Below are 21,536 nucleotides of genomic sequence, written 5' to 3'. Positions count from 1 at the left end.
CAAAAACGGACCCTCTGTCCTCTTTCAAGCAAGCTTACCTCAAAGGCAGCCTCCGCGGGGATGCCGGACGGTAGATGGTCTCTAACACCTCTGCAGGATTTGCTGATCTCCCTTCTGAACAAAGGACAGAAACATTCAGCCAACATCACCTTGGGCAGACAATTCTTCCTAACCAGACATTAGCAACATTTTGCTTCGTTCGGCCCTGGGCGTAGATACAGGTCTGCAGTCATGCTACAAATTTGCCTTTGAAATGAATCTGTAATTGTTTTTAAGTGCAAAGGCCTGAAAGATGGAGTAACAGTAAAGGCGGTGGTAGCTTAGGGCAGACTGTCGAGGTGTTACTACTACTCCCGGTGAGGTCCCTGGACTGTGAGCTGCATCTAGGAGCTTTTCAGAACTTCAGACCCTCGGGCTCCCGCTCAGCCCTCAGGACTCAGAAACCGCAAGTTAACAAGGGTTGGGGGAGCTCCGCGCATGCACAGTAAACTCTAGGAAGCACGGATGGGAATAATGAAGCCTGGGAAACACAGGCCTTCCAGACAAAAAGTTGAAACTATTTCGAGATGATTCACACGCCTCTGCAAGGGCTTCTGCATCCGGAACCCTAGCTCCCTGGCTTTATTCAGGCCGCTTCTCTCACCCCAAACCCACCCTCTTTCTGCCTCCACCTCCTTATCCTTCGTGACTTTTCCTTCTCTGGTTTAATTGAGGTGAATGTCACGTGACATAAAAATTGACCACGTAAAGGCCCAGCAATCTGCCAGCTCGGGGGTTTGCCCATTCTGGACATTGCATATAAACGGAATCACAGGGAATGAGGCCTTCTGGGTCTAGTTCCTTTCACTTAGTGTGATGTCTTCATGGCCCACCCATGTTGAAGCAGGTGTTTCTTTTACGCGGAACAAAATTCTATTGCAAGGACAGGCTGTGTCTTGTTTTTCCATTCACTGATGGGACATTTGGGTTGTTTTCCCTTTTTTAGCTATTGTGTTTATTAGCACACTGCTGTGAATGTCCATGTACCACTGTTTTTTTCTTTCTTTTTTTTTTTGAGTATCTGTTTTCAACACTCCTGGTTATACACAGAAGTACAATTGCTGCATCATGAAGGAATTCTGTGTTTAATGTTTTCAAGCAATGTCACATCCTCATAGAGCTTTTCCTCCACCCTCACCTGCCTCCCCCTGCCCCACCCACAGAACTAATTTCATCTCCTTTTCTTCCCATGGCAATTTCAGAAACACCCCACAAAGCCACACCGGGATTCAAACCCAGGACTCCTGGCTTCAAATCCTAGCTTTTTGCCCCTGCCCCACACAGCGGGACTGTCACCTCTCCCTGGGACTGACCTTTCACAGATGAGGGGGCTCAGGTCAGGAGTCTGTCCAAGGCCACACAGCTCCTGGGGGACAGCTGGGCTCCAGACTCTCAGCTCTGGTGTTCCATCTTTGGATCCCATGGTCTATAATGTGCTCCTAAATGGACGAGCAGGTTTCACAAAAATGTGCCCCCTTCCATTTCCTGGGGATGCCAAGAACCTCGCAATGCTCTGTCCCCGAGAAATCGGTATCTGGTCCGGGATCTGCCGCCAGGCTGGTTCTGCAGCAAGGAACGAGCTCCGGGATCTTTGCTTTGGGCATGTTTATTTTAGCTCTTAATATATGTATTTATATAATTTGGTTTTTTTTTTCCATGATAGGAGGAAAGGGAGAAAATGACACTTTATTTTGTTTTCCTGCCTTTTTCATTTTTATGCCGGGCACCCGGAAAAGGCGTGGGGCTGGCCACCGAGGCTCAGGAGCAGCCCACCAGGCGCGGCACGCACGGGAAGCTCTTGCGCATGCTCATGCACTTGTCTTTGTCGATGCACAGTGTGTTGGCCTTGATGGCCAGCTCGTGCTCCAGCCGGCTCTTGGTCATCACCAGCAGCTGCAGCGTGTCCTGCGTCTCCCGCAGCCTCAGCTTGAGGGTCTGCAAGGTGTCGTCGATGGTGAACACCTCGTTCACGAGCCTGCGGCCAGAGCAGAGGGGAAGGTGCGGTTCATGGAGTGGGTCAGCACCGACACTTCTACGAGGTGCCAGGAACTGTGCCAGGCACCGGGGACCACCGTGAGCAAGCAAGAAAAGGCTCAGCTGTCGGGGGAGACAGAGGTAGAACGGGCAGACAGGGGAGCGGCCCTGAGCACAAAGGAAGCACAAAGGAAGGTACAGGGTGTTTAGGGAAACAATCTGGCAGTTCCTCAGTAAGTTAAATGTAGACTTAGCCATGTGACCCAGCAATTCCGCTCCTGGGTACCTGCCCATGAGACCTGCAAACAGATACTCAGATTCCTGTTACAGCGGGCCTAGGGAATGAATCCGCCCAGTGAGCTGTGATGGCAGCTCGGTGGCGGGGCTCTGTCTGGGGTCCCACTCTCGCCTCAGGCTACTGGAAGGTCTTGATTTAGATATCAGGGCGGGCTTCCCCATGGCAGGTCTGAGCTAGAGAGAGGTCACAGAACAAGTTGGAACCTCTTAGCTCCTTGGGGCTCTATCCCAGAGCTGTCCAACAGAACTTCAGAACTTTTCACAGCCGCAGAAATGTTCCATGCTGTCTAGTAGGGCAGCCTATGACCACCTGCTTGAAATGTGGTTTGTGGATGTAAGGAGCTGAGCTTTAACATTTGTCTCTGTTAATTAATTTATATGTGAATTTAAACAGGTGTTCATTTTCAGGAATGGGCATGGATGGGACCTGACCCATGGGAGAGGGGGAGGGGTTATCTGTAGAAGGAACAGGAAAGAAGGCCCCACGGTGGTAAAGGAAGGATGGCGGGGTGAGGAAGTAATGAACGGACGGGGCAGCTCAGCTGTTGGAAAAGGCAGACGGCTTGTCCTCCTGTCTGCTCAGTTCCCAACACAGTCAAGTCAAGCACATGCGTGCGTGTGTGCATACACACAGACACACACAGAGACACACGTGCACACTGCCTGGGCCCCTGAGCCAAACACGACCCATCCATGCTCCCCATTTACCCTCTTCAGCAGCACAGCTGGTGCACAAGGAGGCGGGGAGCTTGTCCTAGAGCAGTAGGACCTCCAGGACAAATCTGGTCCCCAAAAGCCCTGTTCTGTGTAAGTCCCCTGGGATGGGTTATCAGAGAGCCCTCGGACCCAGAAGGTGCTGGGATCCAACCTGAGCATCTGAGAAGCGGGGACGGGTGCAGGAGGACTGGGAGAGCTTCCCCCAACCCTCTGTAGGGAGCTGGACCCCTTGCAGCCTAGCTGGGGTGGGACCTGGACACTGCCCCCCCATCTAGGGGTGAAGAACTTCCAGACCAGCAGCAGGCCAAGGAGCAGGTAGCCAGGCCTCCAAGATCAAAGCCTGGGGTCACTTTCCTGCCCACTCCCTGCCAACACACACACACAGCTTTTCCGTTTCCTGAGTGACTATCTGGTAGTAACGAGGCTGTGTGAATATCACACAGCGTTACCTGGAGCCATTTTCTCTCCGAATATTCTTCCTCCCTCTCTTTACTTCTCCGGCTCTTCTCACATCTCCACACATCTAGCTCAGGACAAGGACAAGCCACTGACTCGTGAGCATTTATCGGGCTACAACAGGGAGCTGGTACAGTGCCCCAGCATGGAGGGCCCACACAACCGAGGGGCCCGCCCCTGGTCACACAGATTTTCTGATAGCCTGTTCCTTCTCTGCCTGGCCCTCAATGCATTCCAAACCCCAACCCCAAGCTCACAAACCCCAGCTCTGGGGCTACATGAGCCTTTTACCCCCTCTTCAGTGAGGAGGCCCTTTGTGCACAGAAGCAGCCCTCCTCTTCCAGCATTCACGGAGAACTTTCCAAGACGGAGATGGAGACCAAAGCGGGGGTGGGAGCTGGCGCCTCTCTCCTGGGTGGGCAGGGGTCGGGGAAGCAACCCTGGGACACAGACCATGTCTCTGGCCTGAGAGGCTTCCTCTCCTTAGTTTTCCAGTGGAAAGCTGGAGGACGCCCAGAACTCAAGGTGGGGGAGGATATGGAGGGGGTCCGGGAACTCCAGACCTTGCCCCATGTCCTGCTGAGTTGTGGGGGTACCTGTCCTGATCGGCAGTGGTGAGGGAGCAGTCCATTTTTCAGACCTAGGTTTCTGGGGAGCTCTGGAGACCCACCCATCCCCGCCCTGGTCTCCCCCACTCACTTGAACTGTGGGATGTCCCTGCACAGCTCCACATTGGGCCGCCAGGTTCGGCACTCCAGCCGTGTCTGTGCCACCTTCAGTGGGCACTCCTTGGCCATGATGGACCTTTCCAGAAGCATGATGGTATTCTCCGCCTGGAAGATCTCCTGAAGCGTCTGTGGGGAGCATGCAGGGGTGTGTCATGGAAGCAGCCAGCTCCGGGCTGGGTGCTTAAATGACTCCTTCCCCAACCTAGAACGCCCGTGGCAGGGGGGCTGCGCTCTTCCTCAGACAACCCGGGAAAGCAGCTTGAGGACCCTGTGAATGTGGGGGAGGGGCATCTGCCAAGGCTGGTTACGTTTCCAATCTCCAGAGTCCACTGGAGTCGGCCAATGAGTGTTCCGTGGGAGGGATGGAGGGAGGAGGAGAAAGGCCTTTAAGATGAACACAATCGGGGCACCTGGGTGGCTCAGTGGGTTCAGCCTCTGCCTTCGGCTCAGGTCATGATCCCAGGGTCCTGGGATGGAGCCTCACATCGGGCTCTCTATTCTGTAGGGAGCCTGCTTCTCTCTCTTTCTCTGCCTGCCTCTCTGCCTACTTGTGATCTCTGTCTGTCAAACAAATAAATAAAATCTTAAAAAAAAAAAAAAGATGAACACAATCGTCCAAAACAATCCAAAAAGCTTATGATTGAATCCACTTGAATCTGAATTAATCTAGGTTGTTCTAGATCTTTTTGTAATCCAAAATTTACCTTTCTAGTAACTAGGTCAATAAATAAACTAGAAGGAAGGAAGGGGGTGGGGGAAAGGGAGAACACGGGAGAGAGAGACTCAACATTTTCTACTTACTTGTAGAAATACTTCCCCCAGTATAATGCCCTACAATTGATGGGAGTACAAATCCCAGGAAGGGACAGGAGAGAGCCTGCCGGGGACCGGGAATGCTCTATATCTTGATTGGTATGGAGGCTCCCTACGTGTAAACACAGGCAGAAAAATCTTTATCCAAATTCATCAAGCTGTATACTTTACTGCAAGAGTTTTATACTTCAATAGAAAATAAAGCGAAAATCAGAAAAAGGTCATTACGAGAAAAGATTGGCAAAACGGTGATATTCGTGCTGGGTCCATGGGGACCTTTTATAGGATTCTCTCTACTTCTGTGTGTTTGAAGTTTTCCGTAATAAAAAAATGAAAGCACGAGAGGACGAACGGAGACGAGCCACGCTGGCGCCGTACAGGAACAGAAGGAACCCGATCTTGCACTGGGCTGACCGTAAGTACGCCGGGACCTGGAGTACCCCGCGCACATCCACTCCTGTCCCTAACAGCACTGTGAGCAGTTCTAGTCTTCATGACCCTCTCCTTCCAGGGGACTCTCTGTGGGTCGCTCACACCGCTTTCAGACTTGGCAGGACCCAATGACGAGGTCCTATGTGCTCTCTTCCTGACAAGCCTGGACGTGGACCCCTGCCACTCCGACTTCCAGCACCCCTCCTTCTGCTAGCTGTTTGTCCGCCTCCCTCACAGGCACGTGCACTCCGAGAAGGTGGGGGCCTTACTTTGTCCACACGGCATCCCCATCGGCAGGGCCAGTGCTTGGCACAGACTGAGGGCTGCCGGATAAGACACAAGATTCTCTTAATGAACCTTAATGTGAATTTCAGATCGACAACAAGGCCTTTTATGTGAATGTGTGTCGGCTACTGCAAATGACACACGAACACCAACAAAATGGTCTGTTGTTGCTCTGAAATTCAGGTTTAACTGGGCATCCTGTGTTTTTATTTGCTAAATCGACCAGCTCTACTCATGGAGCTCAATAAAGAGTCATAGAAAGAATGAATGAACATATGACTGAATGAAGGAGTGAATCACAGTGGGATCTGGAGGTCTAGATGTTTGGCTAGCCCTTCCACGGTCCTTATCCACACTGAAGTTTGGAAACAGTGTGCCCAAAACTTTATATGGTCGGGTCCATCTCCAAATTTCGGTATCAGGGAAAACTGCTTGCACACGAAAATGCCAGGGCTCCTGAATGGGGCAGGGATTGCAAGTATGAGACCCAGGCCCTACCTTCCAGGACATTAGATTCATGTTTTTCATATGTTCTTGGGCTAGGAGATATTCACAGATCCTAACAGGTACCGGGATGACTATTTGAGCTGCATTGAGCCCCTATATTATGAGCACCAAGAAAGTGCTTTAAAAACCTGGCTTCCCTCTTAGCTTAGGAAAAAAAAAAGTCTAGAAAGAGAGTATTTTTCTATTTCAGAGTAACAACAGGAGGCCTTTTCCCTACTGGGGTTGAAACGGGCAGCAGGGCCACGGGAGGGGGCAGGGGGACTGCTCAGCCTCCTTCAAAGCCCATGAGGTGGAAGGCTGGCCCTCTCTCGTGGTCCTCACTGAGCCACCCAGGACCCGAGTGACGCCGCCAACCATGTGTCGGTTAAACATTATCCCAGAAGAATGTTCGGTGCTCGGCACCTGAACTTCCATGTAAACACTCCAGTGGTGGTGGGCGGGGGACGGGGGGAGATAGCTCTCTTAGAAGTGGGTATTTTCCTTAGAAATGTGCCCTTGTGTGTTGGGGGAGGGGGCGGCTGTCACAAATCTCAGGAGGCACCACCCCAGCCTCATACAGAAGAAAAATTCAGCTTTCTAGAGAGGAAAAACGCTTCTTGGCATCACACGGCCCCGTGAGAAAACAGCTCCTCCCTCTACCATCTACGTGTCTGCGGCCTTTTTGGCGCGATGGGGTAGGGAGGACACACATCACAGAGGGCTCGGCTGCGGGTGGGACCTGCCAGCCCTGCCCCAGCCGTGAAGGCAGCTCCCAGCGCGCTCCCCTCTGCCGCTAAAGCAGCCTTGAGAGACCACCGGCCAGCGGCCAGCGCTCTGAGACTGTGCTGCTTTTGCTTTCCCCATCTGCTCTCTTCACCCGCTGGTCCCCAGCTCAGGGCTTGCAACTTGGGGGCCTGCAACTTGACAAAAGGCCTGGCTCTTGGGTCTAGGGATAGTGCTGACTCTTGTTCAGGTGCCCGATCCCTTCTTCGTTCACTCACTATTTCACGGTTTCATGGATTCCCGCGTTGCCCTTCCAAAATGTCCACGGAGCACCTAGGAGGTGGACGCAGAAGTGACCACAATAGATGGAAAAACCCCATGCCGGTGGAGTTTACGTTCTGGCGGAGAGTTCACTCTTCACCTGCTCCTTGTGCAACACACATTTCTAACACGTAACACACATTTCTCACTAAGTGCCGACAAGTGCTTCGTACGACCACAAGTGCTTTCTTCGGCATCACATACGTTCAAGTTCCTGCCTCCCTTTCGGTTAAAAACAAAAACAAAAACAAAAAACTTATGGGATGTCTTTCCTGTAGAAGACATTGGTTGGGGGGGGGGGGGGCGGGACCACGCGTGGGTGGGTTCATCTCCGTTCTGGGGGAGACCTCTCGTGAGCGCGGTGGAGGGACCGGGACACAGTCCCGCGAGGAGCAGCAGTTCCAGGAGGGAAATTCATCAGTTACTTTCCAAGCCTGCTAACCACGTCCAGGAAGGGGAGCCAGGGGTGAAAGAATCCAGCGGCTTCTGCGGGCCAACAGGCTGAAGCTATGTTTCAACAGCTTTGCTCTGCTTTCCTTCTGGCTGTCCTTCTAGCTACCCCCCAGTTAAAGCAGGTGCTGTTGGTTCTCCGTTGATACCGGGGACATAAACACATCTTACATGAATGTGCTTTTAAGCATTTTTTCAGGGACTCACGTTACACCGAAATAAAAAGTCAATACTAGCCCGGGTGGCTCGTCGGCATGGTAAAACTGGGAAGGTGGCCCTGGGGGTGACCGGATTGGGGAAACCCTGTATCACACTGTTTCCCGGGTACAGATACAGCAGGTGAGAGAATGGAAGGGAGCCGGGGAGCTGGGCGGGCCATCACAGCCCAGATGAGGATGCAAAGGGTAAGGGACCCCTGTGAAGTCCCCTGCTTCCTGTCCCCTCAGGCCTGGCATCTGGTGGTGATGGGGGAAGGGCTGTGTGTGCTGGGACTGACTAGGGTTTGTTTCTCCAAGTCACCACCTCCTGTCTCCCGTTGGCATTTCTTGAGCAGGCCTGCCTGTGGATTCTCCAGAATGGTAGGGGTTTTCCAGAGCATTCTGGCATTCTAGAACCGACTGATGACTCACACCCAAAGCAAATCTGCCCAGGTGAGTGCACTCTGTCAAAATTGTCCCCCATAACCTCGTGTCTAGCCTCTGTCACTCGCAGCCAGGGTCCTTTTCGTTAGAAGGGAGAAAAAAGCTACATACACACACACACACACACATGCATTCTGTCTTGGGGACAGCCCCTGCCACCCACCCCAGTCCTGCCAGCCTGTGCAGCCCCAGAAGCCCCGTGTGCAATGACACAGCCTCCAGGAGTTTGAGGATTACAACCCAAGGGTGGGAGGCAGAGACCAAGTGGACTGACCAGGGACAGGAGCTGGAGACCAGCATCCTTGACCTTCATGCTCAGGAGGAAGCTAAGGGTTTGTTTGGTGCCAACATAGGCTCCAAGGTCTAGCCGGGTCCCTGGACCCCAAATTCCATAATGTCCCCTAGAAGAAGAGATCCGAGTCTGAGAGGGTGCCCCACATATCCCAGTATACCTGCTCCTGGGTATACACTGTCACGTCCCAAAACTACCAGGAGTATCCACGGGTCAAGGACGTTGAGTGCAGTGTCACTTGTAATGGGCAGTGAGCTAGCAAGGGATGCCCTTGACCATGGAGAAGAACGAGTAGTAGAAAGCAAATGGGCACTGCAGTGGACCTTTGGGGCCCATTAGAGCAAAGGATTATGCGTGGGGAGGACCAACGCTGGGTCTTTAAAACCATGCAGGGCAAGAAAAGAAGGAAACAGACTGAACTGTATTACACAATTCCTTTTGGAGAAAATTTTTTAAAATCCCCACACCTACAACAGCCGTATACATTTAGTAAGAAGACATCTCAACCGAGAGATCATGCTTAACAATTAGCCTGGTCATCGCTGGAAATTCATCTACTGGAGAAAGGGGGGTGCATGTCAAGTATGGGGATAAAAGGAAGCAAACGAGAAGTAAGCAAAGGGCTTTTTGCAAACAGGATGTGCCAAGAAGTGAGGAGTATGATAAAATCCTCTCTCTTCTCTGGGTCAAAAAAGGAAAACGTTCCCACAACCCCACCAGATTTAAGCTTCCTTTTAAAATATCTTTAGTTTCTGGGGCGCCTGGGTGGCTCAGTGGGTTAGGCCGCTGCCTTCGGCTCAGGTCATGATCTCAGGGTCCTGGGATCGAGTCCCGCATCGGGCTCTCTGCTCAGCGGGGAGCCTGCTTCCTCCTCTCTCTGCCTGCCTCACTGCCTACTTGTGATCTCTCTCTGTCAAATAAATAAATAAAATATTTTTAAAAATAAATAAATAAAAATAAAATATCTTTAGTTTCTTCTTTTTTTTAAATGAGAGAAAGCCAATTAAAGAAAAAGATACCATCTGATAGGAAAGGGTATTGTTTCTTCAATTGCATGTTAATTATTATTATTTTTCCTTTTTTTTTTTAAGTAATCTTCACAGCCAGCATGGAGCCCAATGCGGGGCTTGAACTCACGACCCCAAGATTAAGACCTCAGCTAAGATCAAGGGTTGGCTGAGCCACTGACTGAACCACCCGGGTGCCCTGAATTTGGCTGCACGTTAGAATTACCAGGAGGGTTTTTTAAAAATACAGATGCCAGGGTCCCTCCCCCAGGGGTTCCGGTTTCTGGGTATCTGGGTTCTGGGTCTGGGTATCAAGAGGTTTCAGGAGCCCCCTGAGTAATTCAAAAGTGCAGCCACGGTCAAGAACCACTGGGGCACGTGATTCAGAGGCACCCTAACATTCAGAGTCTCCGAGGGAAGGAAACGGGTTAATGACCACAGTCAGGGACTTGGTGTTGTAAATCAGAGCTGATTGTCCTGGCAGGAAGCTCCAAGTAAGGTAAAGGGACTCAGTTCATCCCCAACACTGACTGAGCAGGTGGAAGATGTTTTCTTTTTTTTTTTTTTTTTGAGCTGTGCATGCAGACTTGGGCTTCCAGAAAGGAGTCTGGGGAAGGAGTAGCTGCCTCATCAAGGGATGAATCTGATGCCAATAACTTTGCAAACCTGGTATTGCAGTGCCCCAGCCCAGTGCCCTCCTCCCACCATGGCCGGGGGGACACCCAGACTCCAGGGAGGAAGGAAGGCAGGGAAGAAGCCCAGAGCACAGGCAGCCTTCCAAGGTGGGAAGGTCTGGGCAAGCCGAATACCCTTCAGGCTCAGGATCCCTCAGACTCAAGGCAGCTGTTATATGCATACATGTGTGTGCATGTACATGTGTGTGTATGTGTGTATACATATACACACATACACACACACACAAAATGAGTGTCCCAAACACCCCCACCTCATTTTGCAGTCATCTACCCACTCACCCACCCACCTGCTTCCAGAGATGGTGTATTCACACACCCACATCAAACCCAACACACGCCTACCACAGGGCCTTTGCACAGTCCCCTCTGCTTGGATGCTCCTTCCCCAGATATCCACTTGGCTCATTCTTTCCCCTCCTTCAGGTTGTGGCTAGAATGCCTAGAAGGCCTTCTCTGACCATCTCCTTTAAAACTGCAACCCACGAACTGGCCAGTGCTCCCAACTGCCCAAACCCCTGCTTAATTTTCTCTGGAGTCCTTACACCAGCAGACATACTATGTGTTTTATTCATTAACTTCCTCATCTCCCCCAACCAGAAAGTAAGCTCCAAGAGAAGGAGATTTGTTTTGCTCACTGCTGAATCTCCAGCGCCTATACCAATCAACGACCAGAACATAACAGTAATAATAATAACAACAGTAATAATAATAATAAATAATAAACAACATCCAACTCTTGGAATAGCACTTACTGGGTGCCAGATACTTTGTGGGGGGCTTTCATCAGTGCTCAAAGAACACTTGCCCCCACCATGGACTAACACACACCACGGGGTGTTGGGTTAAAAAGAGGACAGAGGTTGGCACTGGCCTGCCTGAGTCTGTCTAAAGCCTAGCCCAAGCTGGTTGACCTTTAGCAAGTGTCCTAGGCTCTCTGAGCCTTTCCAGTGAAATGGGGACGGTAATCACTGGCACTGCACGGAGCGGAGGCTGGCCTGGGACAAGCCCCTCCACTGCCCGGCACACATGCGGAGCTGGGAGACACGCACATCTCTGGAGCCACGTGAAGAGCACGGGTGCCACAACCCGCACTTCCCAGAGCAAGTGTGTGCACACGCGTGTGTGCATTTCTTCTACAAATGTACCCTGGAAAGAGCCACACAAAGGTCATCAAGCCCCTTCCCCATCTTTCCTAGGCCAGGAAGAGCGCTCTGTCTCTCTTTCGCCTTCTCTCTTCCTCTCTCCTCTCTCCCGGGCCCCTGAGCTCTGAGTTCTGCCCTGAGCTCCAGAAGCATGCCCTCTCCTGCAGGCCCTGGGGTGTTAGCCTTTCTGCTCCCACAGAGCCCAAGAAGTAGGGGGAAAGAGGCTCCCAGGCTCCCGGGGCAGGGCGCAGCCTGGCTCACACGAGGCTGGGCGGGTCGCTGCGGGATTGGCCCAGGGGGTCACCCCATGGGAGGAGCCTCGGCAGCTTGGGCCCAGAAGCTGGATGGAAAGGAGGTGGTGACTGCGGAGGGCTCACTGCTCCCCAGGCCCCAGCTCTGGGCTCTGGGAGCAGCTGCTGCCGGCTGCCTGCCAGTCAAGGCTGGGAGACTGGGGCATCTGGGGGGAGTCCCAGCAAAACAATAACCCACCCATAAGGTGCTTGTGAGCATTAATGAGATCATGAGTGGGACGTGCTTAGTCCAGTCCCTGGCACACGCCACGGGACTGTCCTGCACCCCCGCGTCATCTCCAACCCCCATCCTATAATGTTCAAGTTGTTAGATTTTTCCTTTGGGATCATTGCTCTTTTTTTTTTTTCCCCCTTTTACTGTAAGACAATAGGAAACAGAATCGTTTGACAGAATTTGTCTTCCCCGGCAACGTAAATTCCCTCAGACATCCACTCCAGGGCTCAGACTTCACCTCCATCAACCCACTTATTTGGATGTAAGGGGTCAAGGCGGCCTGTGCAAGGGAGAAGGAACGTCCTCTTCCCCAGCCTCTGGAATGTGGCTCGGAGAGGAAGCCGGCCCCAGACAGATGACAGCCCGCATCCTCCCAGCACCCCCCACGACCAAGATTTGTTTTGTTAAACAACCCCCCTCCAGGCAGATGCCCAGCCTGCTGGGCCTCCATGCGGGTTGTCTTGGAGGTAGGAGCCCTGGGCGGGAAGTCAGGAGACCCAGGTTCCCATCCAAACCCTAACACAAACCAGCTGCGAACCCACACCCCCATTCAGAGCCCTGGGCCGCTTGGGCGATCTCCTTAGATGGGGAACAGGGCCCATGCTCCCCTCACTGGCTAGGGTGCTGCATGGTCTCCCGGACCAGGCGATGCGCTCTACCCCTCAAACCATTGCCTGTCTCCCTGCATGCCCGGGGCCACGTCCCTGGGACCCAGCCCAAGACCTGTCAGGCAAAGGGATGGTTCTGGTGTGCGTGATTTTGTGTTTCAGTCTTCAAGTCAACCCCCTCCAGACGTTGGTGGTTGGGGTGGGGGAGGGGGTGGTCCTGGGGCATGGCCATCTTAAAGATGCTCTGGACAGTGGACAGACTTTTCTCTAAGGGTCTGTGCGGTAGATATTTCAGACTTTCTGGGCCATCTGGGTCACCGTCACAACCATGCGGGCACTTCAGTGCAAAAGGAGCCACAGATGATATGTAAATGCACAGAGGTAGGGGAGGGATCCTGTGTTTCAGTGAAACTTTACATGCAAAAATGAGCCCTGGGGCAGCAAGTTGGAGACCCTTGCTGTAACCCATCACAGTCAAGTCCTGATTACCCTAACCAGCCCATGTCATGCAAGGCTGCTGCTCCTCTGAGTTCTCCGGCATTCGGAGAACTTCTCTGCTGCCTTCCTACTCGGAGTGCCGCCTGTGGACCAGCATCCCTGGACTCCGAGTGTGTTATTAGAAATGCAGGGTCTCAGGTCCCTCCCCAGACGTACCAAGGGAACCTGCAGTTTAACAAAACTCTCAGGTGATCACACGCACATTACAGTTTTAAGGTGGGAGAATGGGCTCAGGGTTGTAGTTTGACGCAGATCTCTCTGGCTGCCGTTTGGGGGGGGCGTGGATGAGCAGTGGGGACAAAGGTGGGAAGCAGGAGGGCAGGGAGCGATGGAGAGGCAAGGTGGGAAGGGACAAGGTCACCGGGTATTCACTGGTAACAGATGGGAGCGTGCCAAGTGAGGAGAGGCAAGATTTCACAGACCTCTGCCTGCCCAGCCCCTAAAATCAGGAGGCGCCTTCTAGAAGGCTGCAGGAGGGAAAGAGGATGTAACACAAGAAGAGCACTGAGAACACTGGCTCAGCTGGGTCTTTAGGGTAAACCTTTTCTTTCTCCTTCTGCTTACAGTCCCATGGCTGCCACCAGCCACTGTCAGCCTCGCAGGGGACCTGCTGAGGGCCAACCCCACCCGGCCACCCACCCACCCCAGCCCCCTGTGTGGGGAAAGGGTGAGGCCCCCGCTGGAAATGGGCTCTGGCCATGTATGAGGTGTGAAAGGCAATTGCCAGGCCGGCCTCCCCCGAAACCAACGTCGCACTCAGCGGAAAAGTGCGCCGATGTTCCTGGCTAGAACAGAAATCCACCGCTTTGGGAGCGGGGGATGGGTCTGGCGGGATTGTTTGCCATGTAAAACTATCTGCCTGCGTCTTGTCTTGTGACAGCAGAGAAAGCTTCTGAGGCCAGGAAATAATTTTTGATGTGGAGGGGAAAATGGATTTAGCCGTTCCAGCCGGCCTTTGGCTTGTGGGTGCTTTGTGCAAGCTTGCGAATTCATTGTTTTCCAACGTGCGCGAAGCCAAGGGGTTTCCAAGGAGGTGTCTGGCTCAGTGGGGTGTCTGAGTCTTCCCAGCTCAGGAAGGGAGAAGGCAGCTTGGAATCCTTTCGCTGGTCAAATGGTGGAAGGTTTTCAAGTGCAGCCAAGCCCAGAAACAAGGAGACAGGGGACAGGAGTGCTCCGGGCAACCTCACCAGAAACTCAGGTCGCGAAACCTCGAGGACATGGTGTCCCAAACTCAGTACCCTGACACTTGGAGACAGACGCTTTGTTGTTGCGGGGGTGTTCTGCACCTTGCGGGGTGTTAAGCAGCAGGCCTGGGTTCTCCCCACTATCTGAGAGTAGCTCCCTGCGCCCCCCCCTAGTTGTGATGATCAAAACATCTCCAGACTTTGGCAAATGCCACCGAGGAGGAAATTCGCCCCAGGTGAGGAGGAGGCTAGATGTTGACTTAGCCCAGCTCCCAGTCATTGCTGTCCAGAGGTGGCCAGCTGTCTTCACACAATGCCAGCCAATGCAAGCACGAGCTACTGAGAGGCCGTCTGAGGTCAGGGGTCCTGCAAGTCCTGGAGGAGTTTAGAAACTGGTGGAGGCTCTCTGCCAGAGAGGACACTTGACTGAGTGTGAAAACCCATGGTAATCCACTAGGTCAGGTCTTTGAGCTTCTCCTTAACGCGTATGACAATTTTTCATTGTGTTTCTTTTATCGAACTAGTCTCCCGCATTAGAACATAAGCCCCCTTGAGGGCAGAGACCTTGTCTCCTTCATGTCTTATCCTCAATCACAGTCCAGTACATAAGATGATCTAACTGAGTATCTGTTTCAGGGAGAGAGGGAATTAAACATTTGTTGCATGCCTACACCTGGGAGACACACCTGGAGGACTTGTCAAAACGCAGACCGATGGGCCCTGCAGTTTCTGATTCAGAAGGGCTGGAATGGAGCCCAAGAATTTACATTTCAAACATGCTACTGGGTGATGCTGGTGCTGTTGGTCCAAGGACCACACTCAGAGAAGCACTGAACTCAGAACCTCTGGGATCAGGGAGTTTAAAAGGTTGGATGCCCAGGCCACACCTCAAGCACTTAAATCAGAATTCCTAGAGGCGATACCCAGGCATCTGGGTGATCCCAGGGTGTAGCCGAGTTCGAGAACTGCTCAGCAGCACCTTCCCCTCTGATCTCACAGCCGGCAGGATTATTCCTGCCTTATGCATGAAGACATGGAGGTTCGGAGGAATTTGTTTTTTTCCCCCGAGATCCCTCAGTTCTGCCAACATTCATCCCTGGTCTTCCGACTGCAGACACGCTTCTTCTTCCCGCCATCTTGCTTGCTCCCCACTCCAGCTCGGAGATGAGACCTCGGTTTTTTACCATCTTTACAACCGATATTCATGAAGCTGTTGCTGTTCTCACAAATATCTCTCACTGTCACTGCCCCCATTCTGCAGAGGGGGAAAACCAAGGCGCACAGAGGTAAAGCAAGCTGGCCTCGGCCACGCAGCCAAGAAGCGCTAGAGTCAGAATTGAACGCAGCCATCTGCCCTGCACCGTGGGTCTCACTGGTGGGGGGACAAGGAACGCGGGGATGCAAGGGGAATCTGGACTGAGACAAGACAGCAGATGCAACGACTGGGGTTGTACCCGAAGCTGGGGGCCCCGAATGGGCAAACAGCCAAGGACCCAGAAGTGGATGAGCCACAACCTGGAGGAAATTAGGAAACTGCTGGGACCCAGGTGAGGCCAAGGCAACCCTCTGCCTCTGCCAGGTAGGAGCAATGGAAGAGCTTCCCGGAGCCCGGAGCCCGGGTGGTGGCCGCAAAGCGAGTCCGAGCTCGCCCCTCTTGTATTGCCCGCCCCGAGCTGAGCCTTGCTGGTCCTCTCCCCTTCCCTACCCCATCTCCTGTTCGCTCCCTCCAACTTCCTGCGTTTGCTGGCTACCTTCCCAGCTCTGGACCTTGGCTCGCTCTTCCAAATTCCAGCAGTTTCTCTCCCATTTGTTTGGTGTCACTGCGGACAGATAATTGGTGAGGCAGTCCATCTCCCCAACACCCCACCCTCAGAGCTGTCCGCCCACGTGGCCCAGGTACAGCAAGGAGACCTATGCCCACGTGACACGGGTGAGCCTTTGAGTCCTTTTGGCACAAAGGTGAGTATCAGGCAGAGCCCCACCGCATGCCACCCTGAGACTTTCCCTGAATTACCCTGCCATACCCGCATACCAGCGGGACAACGATTTCCTATTTTTCTTCAAATCAACTCCCTTTTTAGCCTTTGACACATGTATTTAAAAGGGGATCTTTGTTTTATTGCCGCAAGTAGATAAGGAATCACCCTTGCCATTAATAGAGGGAACCACAACAAGAGAGAAAATGGGGGGAAAAAGGTAAGTCTCACTAAGTTCTTTTCTTTTGTCTTTACAGGTATGAAGTCTGCCCCAGACTCGGTGCTTTGCTGCCAGATAGAAAGATGTTAAGGGCAAAGTAGCATCACTTCTAGTCTTGACGCTCTCTGAAAGCCTGATGGTGAGCACTTAAAAAGTGCTTTCTCGAGAACTTTCTCGCCAAGCAGCAACCATGTAGTAGGCCTGGCCCCTGCCCACCCCCCTCACCAGACTGCCCATGGCCACAGGGGCAGGCGGGCGGGCTCCACTTCCCCTGGGCTGGGCCAGTTTTAGAAAGAGCCGTCAGTAGCTTGGCGGCGGGTACCGGTGCTGGATGGGATCCGGCTGCTTGTGAAGCACAAAAGTATTTCCCGCTCCACAATAGGTTCCAGACCTCCCTGGACAAACAGAGAGGCTGGCAGTAGGAGCTGGGGTGCTCAGATCGCGGGCTTTGGGCTCTTACCCCTCAGACACTGTGACTTCCTGCCCTGGCGCCGCCTCCCAGGGAAAGGATGCTCTGCTGGTGTTAATGACCACTTGGAAAGCAAAACCCCAAAGCGAAGGCTTTCCAGGCTAAAACTCACAGTCCCTCTGTGTTCTGTTAAACTCTTCCCAGGCCCGAATGCTTTCTATATCTGCTTTCCTGCATTTCCTCCGACGCATGGAGAAAAACGTGTCTAATGCACGAGCCTACTGGAACCCAGGCAAGGAATGCAAACGAGTACGGTGGTCCATGACAGGGGTGCTGAGGACCCAGGCAAACTGGAGGGCCCGGGCCCTATCCAAAGAAACGTGGTGCCCATTCAGCTCCTGCCCGCCGCTCCCCCCATAGAAACCTGAGCTCCGAACTGCTGGAGCCACCCATTTCTCTAGAGATTCTGGAAATCTGAACTTTTCTGTAAAATCTCCATTTTTTTTTTTGGCCAAAATATTAAAACAAAATGAAACAATCTTCTATAAGAGTGCATACAAACATGTAGACATGTCACTTTTAAAGGTGACAGCCCAAACTGGAAATAACCCTCCGGTCCTTGAGCAGGTGAATGGATAAGCCACTTCAGGTGTGTGGATATGACATATACTAGTGGTTTATACGTACAATACTATACTCACACAACACGTACTGCTCATCAATGAGTAAACCAGGACTCTTGATTCCGCTGAGTGAAAGAAACCAAATGGAAGAACCCAGTGCACACGGGTATGTCTCCCTTCACAAAAGAGTCTAGACAACGTAAACGCCTCTATAGGGACAGAAAGCAGTCGGTGGTTGTGGCGGGCTGCAGGGGTGGGGGGTGGAGAAAGAGATGAGAAAGAGCCACAAGGAAACCTTTGATCTGTTCACTACCTTGATTGAAGGTACCTCATGACATGTATTTGTCAGAACTTCTCTAATTGGGGCGCCTGGGTGGCTCAATGAGTTAAAGCCTCTGTCTTTGGCTCAGGTCATAATCCCAGGGTCCTGGGATCGAGCCCCATGTCAGGCTCTCTGCTCAGCGGGGAGCCTACTTCCCCCTCTCTCTCTGCCTGCCTCTCTGCCTACTTGTGATCTCTGTCAAGCAAATAAATAAAATCTTAAAAAAAAAATTCTCAAATTGTACACTTGGAAAACAGGCACCTAATGACATGTCAAGGATAAATAAAGCTGTTCAGAGGAAAATGTGAGGGGCCAGAGAATAGGCAGGTCAAGTTCAGCCCACTGGCTGCTGGTGTTTTTCTTTGGATTTAAACCATGCAGCCAGCATTTACGTGATGCCTGGTGCACCGTGCATTTCGTGAGGCGCTGGGTTTGCAAAGGTGAGGAACTTTGCTGAGTTCTCCAGACAGCAATGGTGCAAACAGGACCAGTCCAGGTAAAGATGGGGGACCCAGGGACACGGGCTGGTGCTACCCAGAGAGACCTCGTCACCTGCACCTTTGGGCCAAGTTCTCAAGGCTTTCAGAAGGATCTAAGGCAGTTGAGCTTTTGTTCCCTGTAAATCAAATGCCCTCTTATCTAGCTGCCAGCAAATTCATGGGTACTATCAAAAGCAAACAGAGCAGCAGGGAGGCCATAGCAGTAATCCAGGCAAGAGATGGTGGACGCCCAGCCAGGGTGGAGGCAGAAGCAGCAGTGGGGAGCAATGAGATTCTGAAAGTAGAACCGACCGGATTTACTGATGGAGCCGACTTAGGGTGTGGGAGAGGAAGAGAGGCGTCCAAGTGGGCCCTGATGTCTGGGATTGAGCACCTGGAAGCCAGAGCCCCTGGAAGCCAGTGGAAGCATCTAGAAGCATCTGGAAGCCAGAGTCACAGAGGAAAATGGTGCAGCTGGAGGCAGGGTGGAAGTCCTCAGGGGAAACCTGGCTCCTGTTTGCTGCCTCTAACTACAAGAAAGTCCACACCACGTGCAAGGAGAGAGCAGCTGAGAGGAAGTCGAGAATCCAACTTGTCTCTCAGACAGCCTGACTGAGGCTGTGCTTCGGGCTTATCCTGACCGCATCTCCTCCCCGCCCACCCCCAGCTCCTGGTGTCCTCGTTAGCTCCAGCCACATTCACGTCCAAGCTGGGAAAACGGGATTTGGACTCAAGAGCTCACAGGACCGAGGGGTGGCAGAAACCCCAGAGGGGCGTCTGCTTTGCCACATTCGGGGCCGACCCAGGTGATGGGGTAAGCTGGCCCGATGCATCGCAGGAGGGATGACCCGGCTCGGCTTGGAAGCTTGGAAACAAAATGCAAGTGGGCAGCTCAGATTAGATCGGATGCCTGAGGTTTGCCTTTTGGAAGGATTTGGTTCCCCCAATACTCCGAGTCTGGAAGAGGGGAGGAGAGAGGGAGGGAGAGAGAAGGGAAGCAGACAGCTGCTCACCCAGATGTCTGTCAAAGCCGATTCTGCCCTACACGCAGAACTTTGTTATCGCTCTGATTGGTGGAAAATGCGCATCATTGGCCTTAAGTGCAAACAACCGTTAAAAAAAAAAAACATGAAATGAGATGCACGTAAAACCGTGTTATTTAAACTCTGGCTAGATGCTGCCGGCTGTCCCAAGTTCTTAGCCTGAGGCTGGCACTCTCTGTTGAAAAGAGGAGAAGAAGGTATTCTAGCCTGTGAACAGGGCTTCCCCTTGAGATCATTTCAAGGACTGAAACAGGACTGAAGGCAGACACACTTTCTTCCTTGCGATCCACCCACTGTCACTTGCCTTGGCCGGGGCCTGGCTCCCACACTTCAGGAGAAACACTACTCTGTAGTGATGTCCCCATACCTCCCCACTCACGCCTTTCCCCCACTTTAAGAGTCCACCCCCTACAAGGCTCATTCAACTGGGCCACTGGTTACAGGTGGGGACTTCTGCAGTTCTGGAGTCCTGTGGGGGAGAGGAGAGGCGGGGAGTTCTCAGGAGGCACTGGTTCTCAAAGACAGCAGCCTGCTCTCAGGTCATCAATGGCTTGAGCCCAGAGAAGTCACCAGCCTCTCCTCTAGGAGAGGTCAATGTGACCGGGACACACCCCAGGCTCCAGAGTACAAGGATCAAGGGCATGGACAAGGTCCAAGCCAAGTTCCAGGGTTGGGGTGTGGCCTTGCAGATGGAGCCCGAGGATCACAGTGAACATCTAAGGCTTTCTGTGTACCTCCAAACCCCTGCTGGATTCGAAGTCTGCATGGGGAACTGTGTAGACCTGGCCTTTCGAAAAGGATTCGTATGACCATCTGGGCAACACTTCCTTTGCAGCACAGGTGAGGACGGAGGCCTAGAATCCTCCAGGAATGCTTCTTGCCAAGGGGAATGAGGCTGAGCTCAACAACTAACAGTTAACATTTTTAAAGGGAGCATTTCCAATTCTTCAGGCTGACGCAAAGCATGGAAAGGTGAAAGGGTTGTTATATATTTATTTTCATTCCATGGACTTCTTTTATTGTTTTAGAAAAACATGATGTGGCCTCATCACCAACCAGAAGACAAGTCCTCCCTCAGGGAGTGTGGTCACTGGTGTCGGGCTGGGGTTTGGGTGTTTCAAATGGGTGCTGGCTTATTTGCAAGGCAGCTGGTCATTAGATAATGAATATTGATAAAAAACCCCACAGTTGCAAAGACTCTCTCATCAGCAGCAATGAGACGGTTAGTAATAATTCCAAGCTTCCCTGGAGAAATTCAGGGAAAGGGCTTTGCTCCCCATCGCCACCCAAAAGATCCTTTTTCTCCTTATTGATAAGAATATGAATGCTCAGTTACCTTTTCTTAAATGTTTACCATTCGCCAAGCACTGCGCTAAGGACGCCGCAAAAACACAAGCATTTATCAACTCTAAGTTACGTCATGCATTAGTTCTCATTCCCTGTTTCATGGATGAAAAACCCAGCTGCTGAGACCTACCAAAGGAGCTTCCCGAATCATCTCCAGGCCTCTGATCTCGTGCCATGAAACGTAACAAGGCACTGCGTTTGATCCACAATATGAAATGCCTCAAGAGAAAATGCTCGCTCTTCCTCTGGGACGCCCAGGTGGCTCAGTCGGTTAAGCGTCTAACGGTGCGGCTCAGGTCATGATCTCAGGGTCCTGGGATGGAGCCCTGTATCAGCTCTACGCTCAGTGGGCAGCCTGCTTCTCCCTCTCCCTCTCTCAAATAAATACAATCTTTAAGAGAGAGAGAGAAAATGCCTGCACAATAACCAAAAAGCCATCCCACGTTCCCCCTGGGGAGGAAGGAACACACAGCGCCCATATCTGATACAATACTGTCCGGCCTTGCAAAGGAAGGACATTGTGACGTGACCTGCTATATGGAGGAACTTTGGAGATACTGCGCTCAGGGCAATCAGCCCATCACAAAAGGACAGTTAGTGTAGGATTCCACTCTTGTGGAAGTGTGACCCGCAGGGGTCAGTTCGTAAGGGACAGAGAGGGCGGTGGCGGCTCCCAGGAGGACAGGGGACTGGGAAGTGGTTTAGTGGGCATGGAGTTAATTAAACACAGGAGTTCTTTTCAGCTTGGGAAGATGGAGAAACATTCTGGAGACAGATCATGGTGACGGCTGCACAACAGTGTTA

General features: G+C 52.3%; 1 protein-coding gene and 1 long non-coding RNA gene across 2 annotated transcripts in view; one reads left to right on the top strand and one right to left on the bottom strand.

The window, feature by feature from the left end:
• Positions 1-1,629: 1,629 nt before the first annotated feature.
• TEKT5 (tektin 5) overlaps positions 1,630-21,536 on the bottom strand; it is a 35,371-nt gene continuing 15,464 nt past the window's right edge. Inside the window, exons 6-7 of the mRNA XM_082714142.1 lie at positions 4,183-4,337; positions 1,630-2,014 (exon numbers count right to left, since the gene is read on the bottom strand). Of these exons, the coding sequence (XP_082570268.1) occupies positions 1,798-2,014; positions 4,183-4,337 (372 nt within the window). The 3' untranslated portion in view covers positions 1,630-1,797. The remainder of the gene's footprint in view (positions 2,015-4,182; positions 4,338-21,536) is intronic.
• Positions 16,545-17,456, top strand: LOC309854719. Its single transcript, XR_014306380.1, has 2 exons — positions 16,545-16,648; positions 17,123-17,456. It is a non-coding gene; the product is annotated as an uncharacterized lncRNA (long non-coding RNA).

The sequence above is a fragment of the Mustela nivalis genome (genome assembly GCF_964662115.1).
Source record: "Mustela nivalis genome assembly, chromosome: 19".
Taxonomy (NCBI): Eukaryota; Metazoa; Chordata; class Mammalia; order Carnivora; family Mustelidae; genus Mustela; species Mustela nivalis.
This window is presented reverse-complemented; position numbering and strand designations above follow the sequence as displayed.